Source organism: Bombina bombina, chromosome 1 (assembly GCF_027579735.1).
Source record: "Bombina bombina isolate aBomBom1 chromosome 1, aBomBom1.pri, whole genome shotgun sequence".
Classification (NCBI taxonomy): Eukaryota; Metazoa; Chordata; class Amphibia; order Anura; family Bombinatoridae; genus Bombina; species Bombina bombina.
The window spans coordinates 1,279,369,704-1,279,392,439 of record NC_069499.1 but is presented as its reverse complement, the minus strand read 5'-3'; the positions used below and the strand labels follow the sequence as shown (position 1 = coordinate 1,279,392,439).

Here is a 22,736-nt window from a genome sequence, read left to right as displayed (position 1 = left end):
TGCACAAGCATTTCACTAGAAATTCTTGTGCAATGCCGCCCCTTGCACATTCACGGCCAATCGGCCGCTAGCAGGGGGTGTCAATCAACCCGATCGTATGTGATCGGGCAGATTGCTGTCCACCGCCTCAGAGGTGGCGGACGAGTTAAGGAGCAGCGGTCTTAAGACGTGTGAGCGAAAACAGTTTACTGGAGCATTAAATAGCACTCCACTTGTAATCAGTGTATCAGTAATGACTTTTACTTTACACAGAGCATATGTACATATTTGTGGTGCACCCTCTTTCAAATAATGCTTGCAGTCAAAAAAGATAGATTGCACAGGAACGGTGTTTGAATGACAGAGAATGGGGTATATATATATATATATAAATATAAATATATATATATATATATATATATATATATACACATATATACACATACACACACACATATATATATACACACACTGTGTATATATATATATATATATATATATATATATATATACACACACACATACACACACAATCACTTCTTTTCAAATCTGAAATTATATATATATGTGTGTGTGTGTGTGGTGAGAGCGATTCAGCAGCAGATTTTCCACTACTTATTTTAGCACAAAAAGGAAATACACAAAGCATGTGATTTGGAATGAAAATGTCCCTTTAATGCTTACTAGCTCATGGAAATAAGTTTATCAGGTAACGTTTTGTTTTTATTATTATTTTAAATACATTATTTAAATAAAAACAGGCACTGATAATGATCTCCATAACACATTAAAAAACTACTTTTTATTAAAGGACAAAGCTAAGCTGACTTCAGGAATATTTTAACATAATGAGTTTGCATTCTAACAGATCAGACGTTTGCTGCAGCGAAGCAGTAAACAAGATTGTCTCAGTTCTTCAGTTTATGGAAACATTAACTGCATACACTACAGAATTGTTTGCAATCATTTAAACGTCCTTTAGTAATTTAATGGGAGCATTTATCTCACCTTTGCCATCTATCATCAAGGTCAGGCACAACACAAGAAGGACTTGGATGAGATTTTCCATGTTTACTTCCAACAGCAACAGCAAATTGTTTAGTGAAAATATGCAGAAGAGAGAGTCTTATAGCAGCGAGAAACTTTGCCAGTGGCCCAGAGAAGCATGTGAGGCTTTGAGCAGTCTGTCATTGGACAGGAGCCAGTCACTGTTACTCATAGGCTTTCATTCATTACGTCAGGAAATATTTGTAATACTAATTTTCATTGGTTCCTTGCAATGCCTGTTACCCACAGTCACTGCATTTATAAACAACTCTAGCTTGAACTTTTTGCACATTTATGAGATTCTTTAACTGATATTAGTAAATATATATATATATATATATATATATATATATATATATATATATATACACACTATATATAGTGACAGAGAACAGGGAATTGTGAGTGATCAGGTGTATATTTCTCCTACAATGTTGAAATGTGTATTCAGTTTTTAAACCCCAGGAAAATGTATTGTATAAAATGTGGCTTGGAATTAAGCTACTGTGTTTTTGGGTCCCTGGGGTGGAACACTGGAGATAGGGCGGGCCAGTGTTCCATTCCTCAATTTTCTGTAGCTGAGAGTAAGCAATCAGGAAGGGATCTTTACTCACCTGTGTTTAATTAAAGGAAGTTAATTTATTCTCCAGCTGCTAAGTGGAGAGAGCGAGCGAGCGAGCGAGCGAGCCACCAGTGTTTCTGACTTGGAGAGACAGACACACATTGCAAAGCTGATAAAATTGAGTTTTCTAAAAACAGCATGTTTAGTTTAGTTTACCCTGTTTTAATAAGTGCTCAAACTGAGCTAGGCTTTTTGTTTGTAGTATTAAGTGTGTTAACCTTTTAAAGCCGTTATGCCGTTCTATTCCGTCATAATTAGACTGGGCTTTAAAGCCGTTATGACGGAATAGAACATCATAGCTAACGGCTGCCCTGAAGCCTTCTGTGCTGTCAGGACTTGATCGCGGTCTTGGGGGCATTCCTAGGACTGTTGGGACGCCCCCCAGACGTGATCCAATAATTGAAATCTTGAGATTGTGTGTACGATTGTGTGGTTTCAATCTGTCTACATCGGAACAGTTGTTCCGATGTAGGCACTTTAACCCTGACACGAAAGGGTTAAACTGCTATAAAACACACATTGCTGTTATCTGCATTTGGACAGTGAAAATAAAACTGACTGTTTAAATGTATCAAGGCTGTGTCATAGAGGACCGTGCTATTTCCTTTAAGCCAGGCACCAGGAGTGGGTGCTGGATTACAATATATATATATATATATATCAAATTTAGTAACGGAGGGGAAGCAATCGCTATGAGCTTATATTAAGACAAAAAGTGACCAACCAGTTGGCTTCTAGGCTAATACTGGTATGGTCTAGAATATATCAAATATATGGTGCAGACCCTTATGTAAAATAGATGAGTTTATATAGAAAGAATAAATCCTGGAAAAAAAAATAGGAAAGACCAGGATGAAAGACAGGGAATTCAGCACTCTTTTACAAAAATAAACTAAAGCTCAAAATACTTATTCAAAATGTGTCAGCCTCAAAGGCTTGTGTAGCTGCAAAGGAGAGAACTCTCTGGCACTTACTGTATATTACATATATATATACAAAGATAGAAAAATGCAAACAGACCCAATAGGTAGATATGATCTCTTTATAGGGATATCAAGTAGCATAAAAAATACAACATGTTATGTTACAAACCTGACCGGTCAGGGGATAGTGTCTATACCAAAACAGAAATTATAAACATGATATGTGGTTATTTTCACAGGCCTGTGGAGCCATGTGTGTAAACTGCAGGATAAGAATGGGGGACAATAATTAGACTACTACACCCTACTGCTTGTGGCACCTTAGTATGTAAGGCTATATGCCGGGCAGATTACTATATGGGATCTAAGTAGTTACAGTTAGTGTACCCCAACACCTATGCAGAAGTATTGATGTTCTTAAAAACGGATAGCACATATACATGTAACTATAAGATATATTTATGGGGGACTGAAATACAAGCTACTACACCCAGCTGCTTACGGCACCTTATAGTGTTGAGGCTAAATGCCGGGCAGGTATATGTATGGGATCTAAGTAGGTTGTTGTACTGTGCCCCAAAATATGTACAAATATCTTATTGTCATGCAAACAAACAATTTAGCACAGTAGTATACAGCCAGCCTCGCTGGGTAATCACTTAGAGGCAGCTACTCTTGCTATCGAGTAAGAATGTCCCTTTGGAGAAAAGTTATGCAAGCTGAAAAGTTAGCCATGAAGCAGATACAGATAGTTGCAGAAAGCCCAAGGTTAAGCCTCCGTGTTGCGTGGTATTAGTAAGCTTCAAGCGCATATTAGTAGCATTTCCTCAGGGAATTTTTAAAGTATACTCTCTCAACAGGGTATCATCATCCAAGACAGTCAATAAACAGCCTATTAATCAGGCAGTGACAAGGTAGTATACGACCTGTTTCCTTCAAAGTTATTTCTATGACTGATTCTTAGGAGATGAGCCTCATTGGGTGTTCGGGAACTCCATTCTAGAAATCCGTCAGATATGTTTGTTTGCAGCGTGTCTGTTCCGTGTATTCAACACCTATCACATGCTCCGGTCAGCTTGTCCAATGCCGCTTTTCTAAGTACGGGTAGACAATCCTTTATCCGAGCTGCTTGGGACCAGAAAAGGTTTGGATTTCCCATTATTTGTATCTTGGTTAGGCTTGCATCCTATCTGAAAAATAGGTGCCGCAAGCAGTAGGGTGTAGTAGTCTAATTATTGTCCCCCATTCTTATCCTGCAGTTTACACACATGGCTCCACAGGCCTGTGAAAATAACCACATATGTTTATAATTTCTGTTTTGGTATAGACACTATCCCCTGACCGGTCAGGTTTGTAACATGACATGTTGTATTTTTTATGCTACTTGATATCCCTATAAAGAGATCATATCTACCTATTGGGTCTGTTTGCATTTTTCTATCTTTGTATATATATATGTAATATACAGTAAGTGCCAGAGAGTTCTCTCCTTTGCAGCTACACAAGCCTTTGAGGCTGACACATTTTGAATAAGTATTTTGAGCTTTAGTTTATTTTTATAAAAGAGTGCTGAATTCCCTGTCTTTCATCCTGGTCTTTCCTATTTTTTTTTTCCAGGATTTATTCTTTCTATATAAACTCATCTATATATATATATATAAGCTACTAGCCAGGCCAAAATGTTACTCACCACTGATCCCACCCATCTAGGTTTGCCAGGTGTCCAGTATTCAACTGGACAATCCAGTATTTTAGAAGGCTGTCCAGTAAATGTTCACATTTTTACTGGACACTTAAAGGGGCAGTCAAGTTAAAAATAAAACTTTAATGATTCAAATAGGGCATGTAATTTTAAACAACTTACCTATTTAATTTTTGCTTTTTTTCTCTTTGTATTCTTAGTTGAAAGCTAAACCTAAGAGGTTCATATGCAAATTTCTTAGACCTTGAAGGCCGCCTCTAATCTATAGGCATTTTGGTAGTTTTTCACCACTAGAGGGCATTAGTTCATGTGTTTCATATAGATAACATTGAGCTCATGCACGTTAATTTACTGTGGAGTCAGGTCTGATTGGCTAAAATGCAAGTCTGTCAAAAGAACTGAAATAAGGGGGCAGTCTGCTGAGGCTTAGATACAAGGTAATTACAGAGGTAAAATGTGTATAATCATAACTGTGTTGGTTATGGAAAACTGGGGAATTGGTAATAAAGCGATTATCTATCTTTTAAAATAACAAAAACTCTGGTGTTGACTGTCCCTTTTTTAAATATCCATTTTTTTTAAGTCCCTGAGTTTTAGCTAAATTTAAAAGGCCTCCTATGCCTAAAAACATTACAAACATGGATCAGAATGAGGACAGTCAAGGAGGGGTCAAATTACTCCTGTTCACATGTGTAACTGGCAATCAAAGAGGTAAAATTATTAATTTGTATGTTACTGGCAGCCAAAGGGTAAAATGATTGTTCAGGTGAGAAAAATATAAATGGGGGGGGGGGGGAGATAAAGAGTGGAGGCTAAGGTAGAGTTTTTAGAGGGTGGGGGGGGGGGGGGCATTGTGTGACCCACCTACCATTCTTTTAGTTTGCATTTTGCCTAAACAACAGCAGATTGTCCAGAATTGTTGTGGAGTACAGCTGGCAACCCTACACCCATCACCCGCCCACACACATGGCTTGTGACCATCCATCTTCCTCTCGATCACATTCCAGATTTATCTTTGTGAAGGACGCATGAATCAAGCAATGTACAAGGTTCTCCTTGAAGAAAACTTGCTCCCTTGCTCTGCCAATGTTCCCGAACTCTGAGGATTGTTTTTTTTCTGTAAGACAATGCTCCATGCCACACAGCCAGGTCAATCATGGTGTGGATGTACGACCACAAGATCAATACCCCGTCATAGCCAGACCAATCTCCATACCTGAACCCCATTGAAACCTCTCGAATGTGATAGTTAGGAGGGGGAGGTAGGGGGTACCACTACACTACAGAAAAAAAATGAATTATAAAATAAATAAAAATAATTAAAAAAAATAAACTGAGTACTGGCAGACAGGGAGGAGGGTTAAATTGCTGTTTGGGGGGGGGATCAGAATGAGGGAAGAGTTAAGGAGTGATCACTACGCAAGCGGTGGCTTGTGCAATGATAAATGCGGGCAGCGTATTGTTGGTTAGTCGCAATGCCGGCTGGACAGGGGTGAAGATATGTGCCCTTATCCATTCAACAATTCTTAAAGGGACAGTCTACACCAGAATTTTTATTGTTTTAAAAGATAGAGAATCCCTTTATTACCCATTCCCCAGTTTTGCATAACCAACACAGTTATATTAATATACTTTTAACTTCTGTGATTATCTTGTATCTAAGCCTCTGCAAACTGCCCCTTTATTTCAGTTCTTTTGACAGACTTGCAGTATAGACAATCAGTGCCTGCTGCCTGCTCCCAGATAACTTCATGTGTACAAGCACAGTGTTATCTATAAGAAATACATGAACTAACAAATACATGAAAAACTGTTAAAATGTATTCTAAAAAGAGGTGGCCTTCATGGTCTAAGAAATTAGCATATGAACCTCCTAGGTTAAGCTTTCAACTAAGAATACTAAGAGAACAAAGGAAAATTGGTGATAAAAGTAAATTGGAAAATTGTTTAAAATTAGATGCTCTATCTGAATCATGAAAGTTTATTTTGGCCTAGACTGTCCCTTTAAATCTAGCCCTATATACACACACACAACCTGTATACTCTCAAAATCATAAAGGGACAGGCACACACAATGCTCACAGTCTTAAAGGGACAGAGTCTCAAACGGACAGATGTGCCAACTGGCACACAGCCGTGAAAGGGTAACTTACACCTAACCCCCCCAATCTTAATGGTGCACAAACACCCAAGGCACACAGTCTTAAATGAACAGCTGACATCATGTATAAAAGGGACAGATCACAGTATGCACATACACACAACAGTGAACACACTCAAAATCTTAAAAAACAGGCATATACAAGTACACTGCTTTAAAGGGATGCTTAGTCTTAAAGGGACAGCCACATAACACACACAGACTTAAAGGCACACTCAGTCTTAAAGGGACAGGTGTACACACACATCACACTGCCTTTCAAGGGACAACTTACACCACATGCACAGTTTTAAAGGGACAGATCACAGTATATATATATATATATATATATATATATACATACATACATACATACATACATACATACACAACCTTGCACACTCTCAAACTCATAAAGAGACACACAATGCAAAGAGGACCCAGGTGGAAATATGCCCCAGGTGTAAGAATCCAAGAAGGGTCCCCCCCCCCAAAAAAAAAAATGTGAATTTGCATAATGATCAACAAATGCATGATAACAACACAATGCAATAGCACTTAGTATAAACTAAATTAAATATTTTTTTCTGACACGTTTTAAAGCTATGCCTATTTTCACTCCCCCTCTATTATGTGACAACCATCAGCCAATCACAAAAAGGCTGCATATACATATATGATGTCAGTTCTTACACATGTTCAGTAGAAGCTAGTGACACAAAAAGTGTACATATAAAAAGTCTGTGAACATTTTGTTAATGGGTGTTAATTGTAAAGTTGTTTAAAATGATGTGCTCTGATTCATAAAAGTTTAATTTTAACTAGACTGCCCCTTTAATGTCCTTGAGTCAATTTAATTATTTTGTTATTGAGAGTGACAAGCAGTTTTATCTGCTGAACTGGGAAGCAGTGGTCTTATAAATAAATGTGACTGTGTGACAAGCAGTTTAGAAATGGACTGGTTAATGATGAAAAATATATTAGCTTAAGGCCAGACCATTTCTAAACTGCTTGTCAGAGTTTATTTATTTAAAGGACCACTAAATGCAGGAGAATTGCATAATTAACAAGTTCATAATAAGACAATGATTTAGCACCTACTCCGAATTTTAAATAAGAAGTATATTCTGGCAAATTTATTTTCTCTCTCGTTTTCCGGCCTCCTATATCATGTAACAGACATCAGCCAATCACAGATCAGTATACGTATACCCTATGCTCAATTGCTCATGCACATGGTCAGTAGGAGCTTGTGCCCCAGAAAGTGTGTTTATAAAAAGACTGTGCAAAATTTGCTAATGGAAGTAAATTGTAAAGTGTCTTAAAACACCATGCTCTTTCTGAATCAAAAGTTTATTTTGACTTGAGTGTCCCTTTAAAAGACCACTGCTTCATAGTTCAGCAGATAAAAGGCTTTAACAAACATAATAATGCAAAGTGAAATGTTTTATTAATATTAGCAAGTTTGTAAAATCTATGTAGGCACATTACATTTTAGTTATATTAAAGTGTTTTCAGTATAGCACAACTGGAATATAAAAGATCCCTTTACATATAACATCCACATAATAATGCAGGCTACAGCAGTGATTCAGTCATACACAACTAACCTGGCAATCATTCAGTACATTCAGGTTAGCGTTCACTGATATGATAGTCTACTATTAGTCATCCTGATTGAACGTTGCAGTGTTGTGGGTGCCAACATAATGTATCTCCAGCATGCATGCCTGAAGTGCTAAAAACTCTACACTACACAAAGACAGTCAGTCACGAGTTATCATGACCGAGTAGTTCCGCTCAGTGACAGACCCAATCTCCTGATAGCAAACACAGTGGTACTCACCGCTTAGGGTGAAACTGGCAAAGGCATGGCAAGAATAGTAGTATATAAGAGTGAGATACATTGAGTCCGACTCTGCTCACTATTGCGTTTGCCACTAGCCAACCTTAGCCGTGCTGTAGAATCACATTCTCACTTACTGCACATGTAGTCAAGAGCCCATTGAGGAGACTACACTTGCAGTCAGGAGCCAATGTGCACACTGCATGCCAAGATATTCTTCCGGCTGAGCTGGCCCAATAGCATAAGAAACAACCAGACGTTGAGTTATGTGATGACTAACAGGAGGAAAAGTTGTGCTGAAGCTGGGACCATAGCGAGCAGGCAGGTGGAAAAAAATAATAGTAATGAAAAAAAAAGAAAAAAGTTCAAAGTTGTGCTAAAGTAGGCCCCTCTGAGGGATGGACCTCTGGGGCCTGGTTGCAGTGTCGCCCTCTGCATCCCAGGTGGTTCCGTCACTGAGCAGACCTACTCAACATAGGGCCTGGTGCAAAAAAAAAAAAAATCCCCCCCCCCCCCCCAGGTAACTCTGTAGTAAGCAATAGTAATAATATAAATAATATAGAAAAAATATGCAAGCTGCTCTGTATTATCATTTTGAGGATAGATATATTGACCTGCACTAATAAAAGGCTTCACTGTATTAGGATTGTACACATTCTGCACAAGCCTATAGATTGGCTGCTATGCCCTTTACAAGCACGTCGTTCCTGGTGCCACTGCACCTGCTGCACCAAAGGTAGTTCCGTCCCTGACTGGTACACAGTTCTATAAGTGCACAGAGCCTTAAAGAGACAGGCACACACCCAAAATGCACAGTCTTTAAAAGGACTAAACACACACCGCATGCACACAGTCTTAATGGCCTTAAAGGGACAGATCCCACCACACAGCTTTAAAGAAACGGCTCACTTAATGCTCACACAGTCTTAAAGGGACAGATGCACTTACACAATGCAGCCTTAAAGAATACCAATTACAGTCTTAAAGGGAGAGATTGCAGCACACACAAACACACACGGTGCACACAGTCTTAAAGGGAGAGCTCACACTGTCTTAATGGTACAGTCGCACACATACAGTGCACATAGCCTTAAAGGAACAGCTCATGCCATGTGCACATTGGCTGGGACGCGCACACACAATACACACATCTTTACAATAACGAACCAAAGCACAACCACAGTCTTACAGGGACAAATCACAGCATGCACAACCACACACAGCCTTAAAGGACAGCTTACAGAATTAACACACAACTTCACATGGCTTAAATAATGTGAAGAAATAATTCATGGTACACACACCCTTACATAGATGGCTTAAGGCATTCATAAACAGCCTTAAATAAATAGCTTATGTCATTCAACCACAGCTGTGAGTTGTCACTTTAAGTCTATGTATGTGTGCCATGAGTAGGCCCTTTAAGGCTGTGTTTGTGTGCTATGAGTTATTTCTTTAGCCTGATAATGAAAACCCTGCTGGCATGGAGAGAAATCTTTGGAGGTTTTAGCATTATATTGTAATGTAGGTATGTCTCCATCACATGCAGGACTCTACTAGAGAAATAAACAGCTTTTAAGCTAAACTTTGCCTTTATAAAATAGCTTGTTGGAGATCTCAGTACTGGTAAGATTTCTTAGATTATCTTGTCAGATCAGAGAGCTTAAGATCATTATGCTGTCTCAATCCCTTTAAGGCTGTGTAGGTTGTGTGTTTGTCAGAACCTTATGGGCTAGGTGCATGTGGTGTGAGTTCTTCCTTTAAGGCTGTGTGTGCTTTGCATGTTTTTCTGCATATTGTGATCTGCTCCTTTAAGTCTGTTTGTGTGTGTGTGTGTGTGTGTGTGTGGAGTGATCTGTGTCTTTAAAGGCTTTGTGTGTTATGTATGCCTGTACCTCTGGGACTGTGTGCACATGGTGTGAGTTGTCATATGACTGTGTGTGTGTGCCTGCCTCTTTAAGACTTGTGGGGTGTCCATTTAAGGGTGTGTGTTCTGTGTGTGTTTGTGCACGCTATGGTTTGCCCTTGTAAGACTGTATTTTTGGGGGTTCTTTAAGACTGTGGAGCCAATTTACGAAATGGTGGGCGGACATGATTCGCTGTAGCAAATCATGTTTACCTGGAAAAAGAGGCATCAGGGGCCATTTGGCCCTTGATAAATCGGCCCGGTTGTTTTGTGTGCGCGTGTGTGTACACACCAGCTCTTTTAAAGGAACATTATAGTAAAAAAATGATTCCATTAGAGCATGTAATTTTTTTTTGACTATTGACCCTGCTCTACTGTGTATTTATCCCCTGCAAAGGGGTTAAACACAAATTCCACTTGGGACTAACAGTGCACTGGTGGTTCTGAGTGGAACCCACCGTGGATCCAATCAACAGTGCTAGTTGTACATCTGAGTTGTGTGACTAGTAATGCTGACTGGATCAGCAGCGGGTTCCGCTCAGGACCAGCAGTGCACTATGGGTCTTGAGCAGAACTTCTACTGTGTGACCCCTTTAACGGATTACAGCAAGTCATTTTTTGGCTATTATGGCTCTTTAAGACTGTTTGCTAATGGTGTGAGCTGTTGCTTTAACGCTGTGTGTACTGTGTGCCTGTACCATTAAGACAGTGTGTTTATGCAGGGCAAGCTGCCCTTTTAAGGCTTCATGTGTACTTGTGCATACTGGGACCTGACCTTAAATTCTGGGTGTGCTTTAAGACTGTTTGCACTGTGTGAGTCTGCCAGCCCTATTATAGACTGTGTGCATGGTGTTAGCTGTTCCGTTAAAACTGTGTGCATTCTGTGTGTGTGACTGCACCATTAAGACACTGTGCGTGGGGTTTGAGTTGTCCTTTTAAGATTGTATTTAGTGTGCTTTAAATCTGTCTGCATTGCGTGGGTGTGTCTGTTCATTTAAGTCTGTGTGAGTGTGGGGTGAGCTGTTCATATAAGGCTGTGTGTGTTGATTGTGTTTGTGCCTGGTTTGATCGGTCCTTTTAAGGCTATGTGTTTCTGTGCCTGTACAATTATTATTGTCTGAGAGTGTGTGGTGTGAATTGTCTCTTTAAAGGCTGTGTGCATTGGGTGTGTGCTTTCTCAGAAATGCTTGTGCAATGTTGAATGCCGACAGCTTATGCTGTCGGCATTTAGCAATGCAGGGCGGACACAATTCGCTACAGCAAATTAAACTGACCCCTATGTGTCTTGTGTGTTTGTACCATTAAGACTGTGTGCATGTGGTGTAAGTTGTCCCTTTATAAACTCTGTGTGTGTGTGTGCGTATACACTTGTCCCTTTTTTGTGGGTTGTGTGTGCCTGACTTTTATAACTTTAAGAGTGTGCAAGGTTCTGTGCATGCACATACCGCAATCTGTCCCATTAACACTGTGCATGGGGTACAATTTGTCCCATTAAAGACTGGATGCATTGTGCTGTGTTGCGCCTGTCCCTGTGAGACTGAGTGTGCCTTTTACGTCTGTGTGCTTTGTGTGTGCCTGTCCCTTTAAGACTTTGAGAGCATGCAAGCTTGTGTGTGCGTGCATTCTATGATCTATCCCTTTTAAGACTGTGTGAATGTGATGAGTCGTACATGCATTTTGTGTGTGTGTGGAGGGATGCTTGCTCCTTTAAAGAAGGCTTGTGCATTGTATGTCATTTTCACTTTAGGAAGTTGAGTGTGCAAGGTTGTGTGTGTGCATACTGTGATCTGTCCCATTAGGACTACATGTGGAGTTAGTTTTTCCTTTAAAGGTTTGTGCCTGTCCCTATAAGAGTTTAGGAGCTTGTAAAGATGTGTGTGTGTGTGTGTGCGCATACTGTGATCTCTCTCTTTAAGACTTTGGGGACAATTTATTAAATGTGTGAGCGGACATGATACGATGTAGCGTATCATGTCCGCCGCACATCGATAAATGTCAACAGCATACGCTGTCGGTATTTATTATTACACAAGCAGTTCTTGTGAACTGCTTGTGCAATGCCGTCCCCTGCAGATTTGCGGCCAATCGGCCGCTAGCAGGGGGTGTCAATCAGCCCGATCATATAGGTATTGATGTCTGCAGCCTCAGAGCAGGTGGACAAGTTATGGAGCAGCCATTCAGAGCTTGATAATTCGGCCCCAATGTGTATGTGTGGTGTAAGTTTTCCCTTTAACGGCTGTGTGGGGTGTGTGTGCCTGTCTTTTTAAGACTGTATAAATGTGTAGAGAGTTGTACGTGCATTTTGTATGTGGCCATCTGTTTGTTTAAAACTGAGCATCCCTTTAAGGTTGTGTGTGTTGTGCCTATTCCTTTAAGACTAAGAATGGGTGAGGTTATGTGTATGCTCATACTGTGTGGGTTATGTGTGATGTCCCTTTAAGACTGTGTGAGCATTCGGTGAGTTGCAAGGCTGTGCTGTGTGAACATCTCTCAGTAGTGTGGCCTGTACAGTAGGTACTTGCAGGGTCTCTTAGCAGTGTGTGCCTGTACAGTAGGTACTTGCAGGGTCTCTCAGCAGTGTGTGCCTGTACAGTAGGTACTTGCAGGGTCTCTCAGCAGTGTGTGCCTGTACAGTAGGTACTGGCAGGGTCTCTCAGCAGTGTGTGCCTGTACAGTAGGTACTGGCAGGGTCTCTCAGCAGTGTGTGCCTGTACAGTAGGTACTGGCAGGGTCTCTCAGCAGTGTGTGCCTGTACATTTGGTACTAGCAGGGTCTCTCAGCAGTGTGTGCCTGTACAATAGGTACTTGTAGGGTCTCTCAGCAGTGTGTGCCTGTACAGTAGGTACTGGCAGGGTCTCTCAGCAGTGTGTGCCTGTACATTTGGTACTAGCAGGGTCTCTCAGCAGTGTGTGCCTGTACAGTAGGTACTGGCAGGGTCTCTCAGCAGTGTGTGCCTGTACATTTGGTACTAGCAGGGTCTCTCAGCAGTGTGTGCCTTTACAGTAGGTACTGGCAGGGTCTCTCAGCAGTGTGTGCCTGTACATTTGGTACTAGCAGGGTCTCTCAGCAGTGTGTGCCTGTACAGTAGGTACTAGCAGGGTCTCTCAGCAGTGTGTGCCTGTACAGTAGGTACTGGCAGGGTCTCTCAGCAGTGTGTGCCTGTACATTTGGTACTAGCAGGGTCTCTCAGCAGTGTGTGCCTGTACAGTAGGTACTAGCAGGGTCTCTCAGCAGTGTGTGCCTGTACAGTAGGTACTGGCAGGGTCTCTCAGCAGTGTGTGTCTGTACAGTAGGTACTGGCGGGGTCTCTCAGCAGTGTGTGCCTTTACAGTAGGTACTGGCAGGGTCTCTCAGCAGTGTGTGCCTGTACATTTGGTACTAGCAGGGTCTCTCAGCAGTGTGTGCCTGTACAGTAGGTACTAGCAGGGTCTCTCAGCAGTGTGTGCCTGTACAGTAGGTACTGGCAGGGTCTCTCAGCAGTGTGTGTCTGTACAGTAGGTACTGGCGGGGTCTCTCAGCAGTGTGTGCCTTTACAGTAGGTACTGGCGGGGTCTCTCAGCAGTGTGTGCCTTTACAGTAGGTACTGGCAGGGTCTCTCAGCAGTGTGTGCCTGTACAGTAGGTACTAGCAGGGTCTCTCAGCAGTGTGTGCCTGTACAGTAGGTACTGGCAGGGTCTCTCAGCAGTGTGTGCCTGTACAGTAGGTACTAGCAGGGTCTCTCAGCAGTGTGTGCCTGTATAGTAGGTACTGGCAGGGTCTCTCAGCAGTGTGTGCCTGTACAGTAGGTACTGGCGGGGTCTCTCAGCAGTGTGTGCCTTTACAGTAGGTACTGGCAGGGTCTCTCAGCAGTGTGTGCCTGTACATTTGGTACTAGCAGGGTCTCTCAGCAGTGTGTGCCTGTACAGTAGGTACTGGCAGGGTCTCTCAGCAGTGTGTGCCTGTACATTTGGTACTAGCAGGGTCTCTCAGCAGTGTGTGCCTGTACATTTGGTACTGGCAGGGTCTCTCAGCAGTGTGTGCCTTTACAGTAGGTACTGGCAGGGTCTCTCAGCAGTGTGTGCCTATACATTTGGTACTAGCAGGGTCTCTCAGCAGTGTGTGCCTGTACAGTATGGCACTGGAAGTCTTGACTGTGTGAATGGCGTTATGAAATCTGAAGACTACCAAAGAATTCTGTGGTACAATGTAGGGCCCAGTGTTAGAAAGTTGGGTCTCGGTCAGAGGTCATGGGTCTTAAAGCCGGACAATGACACAAAGCACATGTCAAAAAACACCCAGAAATTATTTAAAGGGACACTGAACTCAAATTTTTTCTTTTGTGATTCAGATAGAGTATGAAATTTTAAGCAACTTTCTAATTTACTCCTATTATCAAATTGTCTTCATTCTCTTGGTATCTTTATTTGAAATGCAAGAATGTAAGTTTAGATGCCGGCCCATTTTTGGTGAACAACCTGGGTTGTCCTTGCTGATTGGTGGACAAATTCATCCACCAATAAAAAAGTGCTGTCCAGAGTTCTGAACGAAAAAAAGGTTAGATGCCTCCTTTTTCAAATAAAGATAGCAAGAGAATGAAGAAAAATAATAGGAGTAAATTTGATAGTTGCTTAAGATTGCAGGCTCTATCTGAATCAAAAAAGAAAAAAAATTGGGTTCAGTGTCCCTTTAAGACAAAGTGCTGGAGAGCAAAGGCGTCACTACGAGGGCAATTGCCCCACCTAGATTAATCTTTGCCCCCCCCCATGTCCCACCCCTCCGCAGTCAGATCTCCTTCATCTGCCTGTATGCACTAACAGTTAAACACTAGTACAATGCATATTTTATAAAAAATAAACTTTTATTTTAAGTTGCTTCACAGACTCATTAAGCAGTAGCATGTCTGGCCAAATTAAAAATGGCGATGCACCTGAAAAGTTCAAAGGAGGACAACCTGCTGTTGAGTGACATGTGTCATTTGGGTGGTGTTTTTTGATGTATTTCATAAAGGGGCATGGCTTAATTTTGCTCCGTGATTCTGTGACGTTTCACCAATTACAACTATGGGCAGAGCTATGCAAATGATTCCACAGACTAGTAATTACAAAATACTGGGGTTTTCCTGGAGATAGCTGGAGGTAGGTTACTTGGAGTGAGGTATTGAGAGTTGCATTGTGTGCATGGGAGAGAAAGTAATGTTTCAGCATGCCATATAGTAAAGTAACAGTGGGTAGTCTGTTGTAGTATATCTATGTGACCTAGTGATGTGATGATACTGAGTGGCAGTGATGTGTTATCTAGTAGTGTAAAAGCTAGTGATGTAGTGATTTTATATATGTTATATGATTTAGAAATTCCTTTCCATCAAACTCTGGTTTAATGTGGATATTATTGGGAGATGTGTGTGCATGACATGGCACATGTATGTGTGATGGTCATGTGGTGTGTATTATATGGTGAATATCAATTAAATTGTGTAAAATAAGGTATGAAAGTGATGTTACATGGTATAATCATCATGTGTATCACACTGATTTTTTTTTTTTTTTTTTTCAAACAAGCTTTATTGAAGAAAAAAAAAAGAAATACATCACCAATATAGCAAAAGAAAAAAGACAGCATTACACAATGCAATTCCCTGAACAGGGGAGGGAGAAAACATACAAAGGTGATGCAATAAAATTCCACCTGACAAAGAAGTTGAGTGTTTTGGTCTTAGAGTGGTAAAAGTCTGTATTAGTCCTTGGGTCTAATCGAAATGATAAAGCTTGTTAATTTGACAGTTTTAGTGGATTAAAGACATATAAAGATTTCGTAATATGCATATCCAATATGAGCCCACAAAACAGGTGGTAAGCTCAAAAGTGTTCAGACAAAAGAAAGACTGAAAGACTGAAGAACAGATCAAGAGAAATTAAAGAGTATACCCCACAAGAGGTGGGGGAAAAAAAAAAAAAAAAAAAAAAAAAAAGGGAAGGGGAGGGGGGGGTCATCCAGGGAAAGTGACAAGGAGGGATATCTCTTATTCTGGGTCACAGAGGGCAACCACATGTAAAGCGAGTGTAAAGTGGATGTCAGCTAGCTCACAAATGAACATTAAGGTGCCGTGTCCTTCCATATTGCTAACATCATCTCGTGTATTGCTAACTTTTTGATTTTTATGTAATGTAGTTTCTCCAGACTCAACAAGATCTCTACCGAGGACTGCCATTCGTCAAGGGTGGGAACCCGGGAGGATTTCCACCCCCGAGGAACAAGCCTTTTGGCACCAGTAAGCATGATCAGCATAAGGGCCCTAGTGGGTTCATCCCTGATCTTAGGTAAGCGCAAGAGTAGCAAAGTCTCAGGTGTATTAGGGATAGTGATCTGTAGCCTACGCGACATGGTCTCAAGCACAGCTGTCCAATAATCCTGCAACCTGGGGCATGCCCACCAAATATGAAGGAGCGTGCCTGGGTCACCACAACCCCTCCAACACAATGAGCTCGCCGCTGGGAAGAGCCTATGCAATTTCGCCGGGGTGTAGTACCACCTAGTCAATAGTTTAAGGTGGATTTCCTGTACAACCGCCGAGACAGAAGATCGTTTTGTCAAAGTAAACGCTTTAATCCAATCTTCCTCATCTATTATATTGTTAAAATCATTACACCACATCAATGTATACGTAGGTAGCTGTACCCCCGGCGGCAAGAGCCGGAGTTTATAAACTTTAGATATCAGCCGCCTAGGAGGGGTAAGATCCACACAAAGAGCCTCAAACGGAGTGAGCTCTCTATTAAAATCCCCCCTGTTTTTGTGATATCTCAGATAGTGCGATAACTGATGATATCTGAGCCACGATTGAAAGAGCTCTCCATGACGCTCAATCAACTCAGTCCTCGACCGCAGCCTCCCCGTATCAAGAGCGAAATGCAATATTCCATCACGGAGACTGTAGTTAGAGCCCAGCCGGGAGCCCAGTACATGATACGGGAGTTCAGGATTTTCTATAATCGGGATCATTGGGGAATAGGTCGATGAAATATGAGTGCTAGTGGCAATCAGTCTATCCCACTCCTGGAAGGTTGTAAGAGATAAGTGATATTTATGAATTAGCTTGGGTCGATTTGGTGCAGGAATCCATGCCATAGCACCTACGTTGCGTCGTTTGAAAATTTGACTGTCGAGCCTTACCCACTGTTTATGTGGCGTATTTCGAGACCACTCAATTAGTCTTTGCAAGAGTATGGCTCGTCTATATTTGGACAGATCAGGGAACCCCAGCCCCTCCCTCTCACGAGGAAGGTATAGAGTCCTCCTAGAGACCCTAGGTCTCGTGCCATGCCATACAAACTGCTCCAAAGAACGTTGTAGTTGCATTAGGAAATCGCTAGGTAGAGTAATAGGAACTGTTTGCATTATATACAATATGCGCGGCAAAATATTCATTTTAATTAAGCTGATCTTTCCCAGCCACGATAGCATTTTATTTTTCCAGGATGACAGATCGTTAGTTAATTCCCTTTTTTAATGTGAGATAATTGTCTTTGAATAAATCAGTCGGACTAGCGGACAGAAATATCCCCAGGTATTTTAATTTGAAAGGAGCCATAGAAATGTTATGGCTTAACGCCAAGGACTGGATATGTTCTCTGGGAGTATTAATGTTTAGCATCTCGGACTTAGATAAATTTAGGTGAAAGTTTGAAAGTTTCCCATACCGTTCTAATTTGCGCAGTAGTTCAGGGACCGAGGTTTCCGCATTAGTGAGGGTGTACAGGATATCATCCGCATAGAGCGCCTGCTTAATTTCAACATCGCCCACACTAACTCCCGTGATCATTGGGTTCCTTCTAATAGTTTGCGCTAGCGCCTCAATAGAGAGCACAAAGAGAAGCGGCGACAGGGGGCACCCCTGTCTGGTCCCATTTGTAATATTAAAAGCGTCCGACAGCGTGCCATTTACCCGTATCCGAGCATTTGGTTTCGAATAAAGAGCGAAAGTCATGTTTATGAAGGATTCGCCAAAATTCATCGCCTTCATGACTCGACGCAGAAAAAGCCAATCGACCCGGTCGAAGGCCTTCTCCGCGTCGGTCGAGAAAAGAACCAGTGGGATGCCTACATTTTGAGCGTGGCTGATCAGCTGAATCACTTTGTTAGTATTATCTCGCGCTTCCCGACCAGGTATGAAACCAACCTGGTCGGAATCGACCAAGACAGGGAGGAACCTATTGAGTCTCCTCGCCAATATCTTAGCGAAGACCTTCACATCCGCATTGAGTAGCGAGATAGGGCGGAAATTGGCAGGGGAAGTAGGAGGTTTGCCCGGTTTGGGTATAACCGCAATATGAGCTTCCAATAACGACCCAGTAAGCGTGGGATTATGCATAAGTGAATTAAATAGTGTCAACATATGTGGACCCAAAGTCTCCAGAAAAGTCCCGTAATACTTGGGTGTAAACCCATCTGGGCCAGGGCTCTTCCCACCAGGGAAATCTCTTATTGCCTGGGAGAGTTCCTCTATGGAAATAGGGGCATCAAGGGAGTCCCTGTCTTCATCGTCTAGTTGTGAGAGGCCTAATGAGGCCAGGTAGTCATCTATCAACGCCTGTTTGTGTGACATAGCATCGGTCAGATGCTCGCCTTCCTGCATGGGAGAGATATTGTATAACTTATTATAATAGTCATGGAAGGAGTTTGCTATCTGCTTGCTGCCTCTCAGCATTGTGCCATCTGTGCCCTGAATGTAATGAATATATGATTTTAGTTGCTGCCTGCGTATGCTTCTAGCTAATAGCTTGCCTGGCTTGTTGCCCCCTTCGTAATAGTGTTGTTTTGTGGCTAGCATCTTACGGTGCAAAACCTCAAACTGGTGTACACGGAGTTATTTTTTAGCGTCCTCTAGGGACTTACAAACCTCTCTATCAGTAGGGTCACGTTTATGTACAGACTCAAGTTGCGTAACACTATCTAAGAGCTGTTTGTGTTTCTGGTTTTGCATTCTGATCAAGCGTGCCTTATGTTTGAGGAAAATTCCGCGAATTACACATTTGTGGGCCTCCCAAAAGGATGTGAGTGATGTATGAGAGGGATCATTGTGTGATAGATAGTCTGAAAGGGATTTCTGGACGTCTGCTTTTACATCTGGGTTCTCTAAGAGGAGTTCATCCAACCTCCAAATGTAAGCTGTAGGGGGAATGTCAGGCCATTGTATGTGACAGGTAATAGGGGCATGATCTGACCATGTAATTGGGCCTATCGTGCATTTACTAACCATGTCCAGTCCAATTGAGTCAAACAGAAAGTAATCTATACGAGAATATTTGTTATGAGGTGGTGAGAAATATGTGTAATCTTTATCTGTCGGATGAATTGTTCTCCAAACGTCATGTAATTGTAAGTCTGCTAAGGTTACCTTGATAGATTTGATAGTTTTATTGGGAATGCTTGTCGAACCATTAGATGTGTCTATACTTATTAAGATCTCCTGATAAGAAGACCGGGCCTTTAGCTAAATCCAGGAGGATTTTTGATAGTTTTTTCATAAAGCGGTGTTGTTCTAAGTTTGGTGCGTAGAATGTGACTAACGTCAGAGGGTGTTCATAGAGTGTGCCTATCAGGAGTAGAAATCTACCGTCAGGGTCCTTCTCTACATGGGTGATTTGTAAGGAAACAGAATGGTGTACTAGGATACCCACCCCGCATTTTTTAGTATTTCCTGAGGCAAATACTGCCGTGGGGTAATGTCTAGGGTTCCATTTTGGTTCTTTGCCCTTACGAAAATGAGTCTCTTGAAGGAAAATAACGTGACTGTGTGTTTTACTGAGCTCCCGCATTGCTATCGATCTCTTACCCGGGTCATTAAGGCCTTTTGCATTTATTGTGGTGAGATTGAGACTATGTAGATTGAATCTACGCTGCGATTGAGCCATCTTTGCTTAGGGAAAGTAGGGGAGGGATGGGAATTGGGAAGGGAGAAAAAAAAAAAAAAAAAAAAAAAAAAAAAAGGGCGTTAGAACTGTATACAAATCTCTGAAAAGAAAGAAAAGAAAAAAAGGTATAGTCTAAGAATATTCAGATAGTAAGAAGAAATAAAGATTGGACTTTGAATGTAAGAGAAGTAAGAACCTCCAAAAGAAAGAAACAACAACTACCCGAGCTGTTAAGATGAACCGCTCGTGCAGAAGGGGAGGTAAAGTAGGGAGAGTAATCCTTTGGCAAATAAAATCATTAACATATTATTTAAATTTTCCAGGATCCAGGAACACCTAGAACCCGAAAGCAGTTTGAGTATGGCAACATGGGTGAAAGACGAGGGAAAGAGGGTGCAGCGGGAGAGAAAGAAGGGAAAGAGTAGCTGAAAGGAGGAGAGTGAAGACGAAAAAGGAAGGAGTGATAAAGGATGAGGGGGGGGGGGGAGAGGGAGAAGAAAAGAAAGGGGAAGGAAAGAAAGGGTAGAGGTGAGGAGGGGGAATGGGAGGAAGGGTAAAGTGCAAGGGGAGGGAAGAGAAAAGGGCGAAGGGAAGAAAAAAGGAGTGAAGGAAAAGGAAAGGGAAAAGGATGGAGAGGAGGGGAAAAGGGGGTAAAAGGGAGAGGGGCATAAGGGGAGAGGGAAGAGGGGAAATGATGGGGAGGGGAGAAGAGTAAGAGGAAGGAGGGGAGGTTGAGGGAGAGAAGGAAGGGAGAGTAATGAGGGAAAGTTGGGGAGGGAGGTGAGGAGGAGAGGGAGAGGTGGGAGAATGAGAGGGAAAGGAGAAGGAGTAGGAAGGCAGAGTAGAGAGGAAAGATGGATAGGAAGGGGGAGTGGGAGGGGGGGAAATAGTTAATAGAGGGAGTAAGGGAGGGGAAAGTGGGAAGGGGGCAAGAGGGAAGGTTAGGGGTCAGATAGGGGGAAGGGAGAGTAAAGGAAGGGCAGACAGGGGAAACTTGGCAATATATTATAACTTAGTTTAAGAGAAAATACCTAACTGAGCAAAACATAAACACTTCTAAACCTTAACATTATTGCATAATATTTTCCGTGTCACCGACACGGAACAGAAACATATGTAAACTTTGAATAAAAGCAACCTTCCAATAAACATAGTAACACAGAAACATTGTCTAGTCTTGAGTCAATATATATTGCGTGTCCCAATGAAAAGGGGTACCATCACCCCTCAGAACACTAACTCAAAAAGAAAAGGATACAAGACCATATCATGTAAGTAGCTTGTCAATCTGTTCCATCAGGCTGTACATGTTGATGTTTCCCCCCGTTGTCTTGGGATCGGGACATTTCCTTCTGAAACCGCGTTCTGCGGTGGTTTGTCACCAACTACAAGCAAGGTGTCCAGAAAGGTCTGAGCATCAGCACCTGGGCGATAAATTGCTGTTTTGTTATTCCGGGTGGCGATAATGGATACAGGAAATCCCCATCTATATGGAATCTTGTTGGCTCTCAACTGTGTCGTAATGGGAGTCAATTCCCTTCTTCTCATCAAGGTAGTCGGTGAAAGGTCAGAGAAGATCTGTAGGTCCTCCCCTGCGTGTCGAACTGGTTGTTTAGTGCGTGCACATTGAAGTATCTCTTCTTTGTCTTTAAAATTTAAAAAGCGGACTATTATGTCTCTAGGAGGAGCTTTAGGGGGTGGCTTTGCCCGTAAGGCCCTGTGGGCGCGTTCCAATGGTAAATCAGGGGACATTGGTGTGCTTTTGAGTGTACGAAATAAACTTTGCAAGTATCCTTCAATTGCTGGGGGATGAATTGTCTCGGACACACCTCTGATTCGAAGGTTATTGCGACGCCCCCTGTTGTCCAAATCCTCTATTTTTTCAGATAAAAATGGTATGGTTTCGGATTGTTGCTGGATTTCTAGTTGCATCTGAGTGACTGAGTTGGTGGTTTCAGCTTGTTTTGTCTCAGATTGTGACACTCTAGTGTCCAGTAGATTGATGTCCTTTTTGAGATCATTAAACATGTCACGCATTTCCTTGACTGCATTGCTAATGTCCTCCTTTGAAGATAAATGCTGCAGGTCCTCTCTTGTTATATGATGTCCGGTCTGCATGTCTGTTATTTGCAGAGGTGGTTGAGTAGTGTTGTGAGCAGATTCCATGTCACCTGCGTGCGCTGGAATGGTCTGTTCAGCCTGCTTTAAGTACCCACTCAGGGTGTGAACTGGGGTGCCTTTATCTGATTTATTAAGATGTTTCTTACAAGGCATATCTGAGTAGACCCCTGCTTGAAGATATTATATCTGCTGTGGCAGTCTGCCTGTCAACCCAGTTATTGCAATATGAAAACCACCAATCAGCCTTTATTTGTGCTGTTTGTAGTGTCTTTACTTTTTATTATTATTTGGTTGTTTGTTTGGTTTCCCTTTTTTTCTTTTTTTTTTTTATTGTCTTTATTTTTCTTCTCCCTTTGTTGTTTTTCTTTCTGTTTCACCTATGCTTTATTCCTTTATTTTCTCTTATGTTGGTATAGCACAAGGAATGTTTGTCAGCGTTTATTATGCTGTGATGGTATTTCCCTTATGTGTGTAGTTGTATAGCCTGCTTTGTTAACATGCAGGTAATTTATCTGGGCCTCCTCTCACCCCTCCTCCCTCTAACCGTCTGCCTAAGATGC

At 41.9% G+C, this 22,736-nt stretch overlaps 1 protein-coding gene across 1 annotated transcript in view; it reads right to left on the bottom strand.

The window, feature by feature from the left end:
- Nucleotides 1-1,145, bottom strand: part of LOC128648625 (fatty acyl-CoA hydrolase precursor, medium chain) — a 124,202-nt gene extending 123,057 nt beyond the window's left edge. Inside the window, exon 1 of the mRNA XM_053701413.1 lies at nt 988-1,145. Coding sequence (XP_053557388.1) covers nt 988-1,048 — 61 coding nt within the window. The 5' untranslated portion in view covers nt 1,049-1,145. The remainder of the gene's footprint in view (nt 1-987) is intronic.
- Between the last annotated feature and the right edge of the window lie 21,591 nt (nt 1,146-22,736).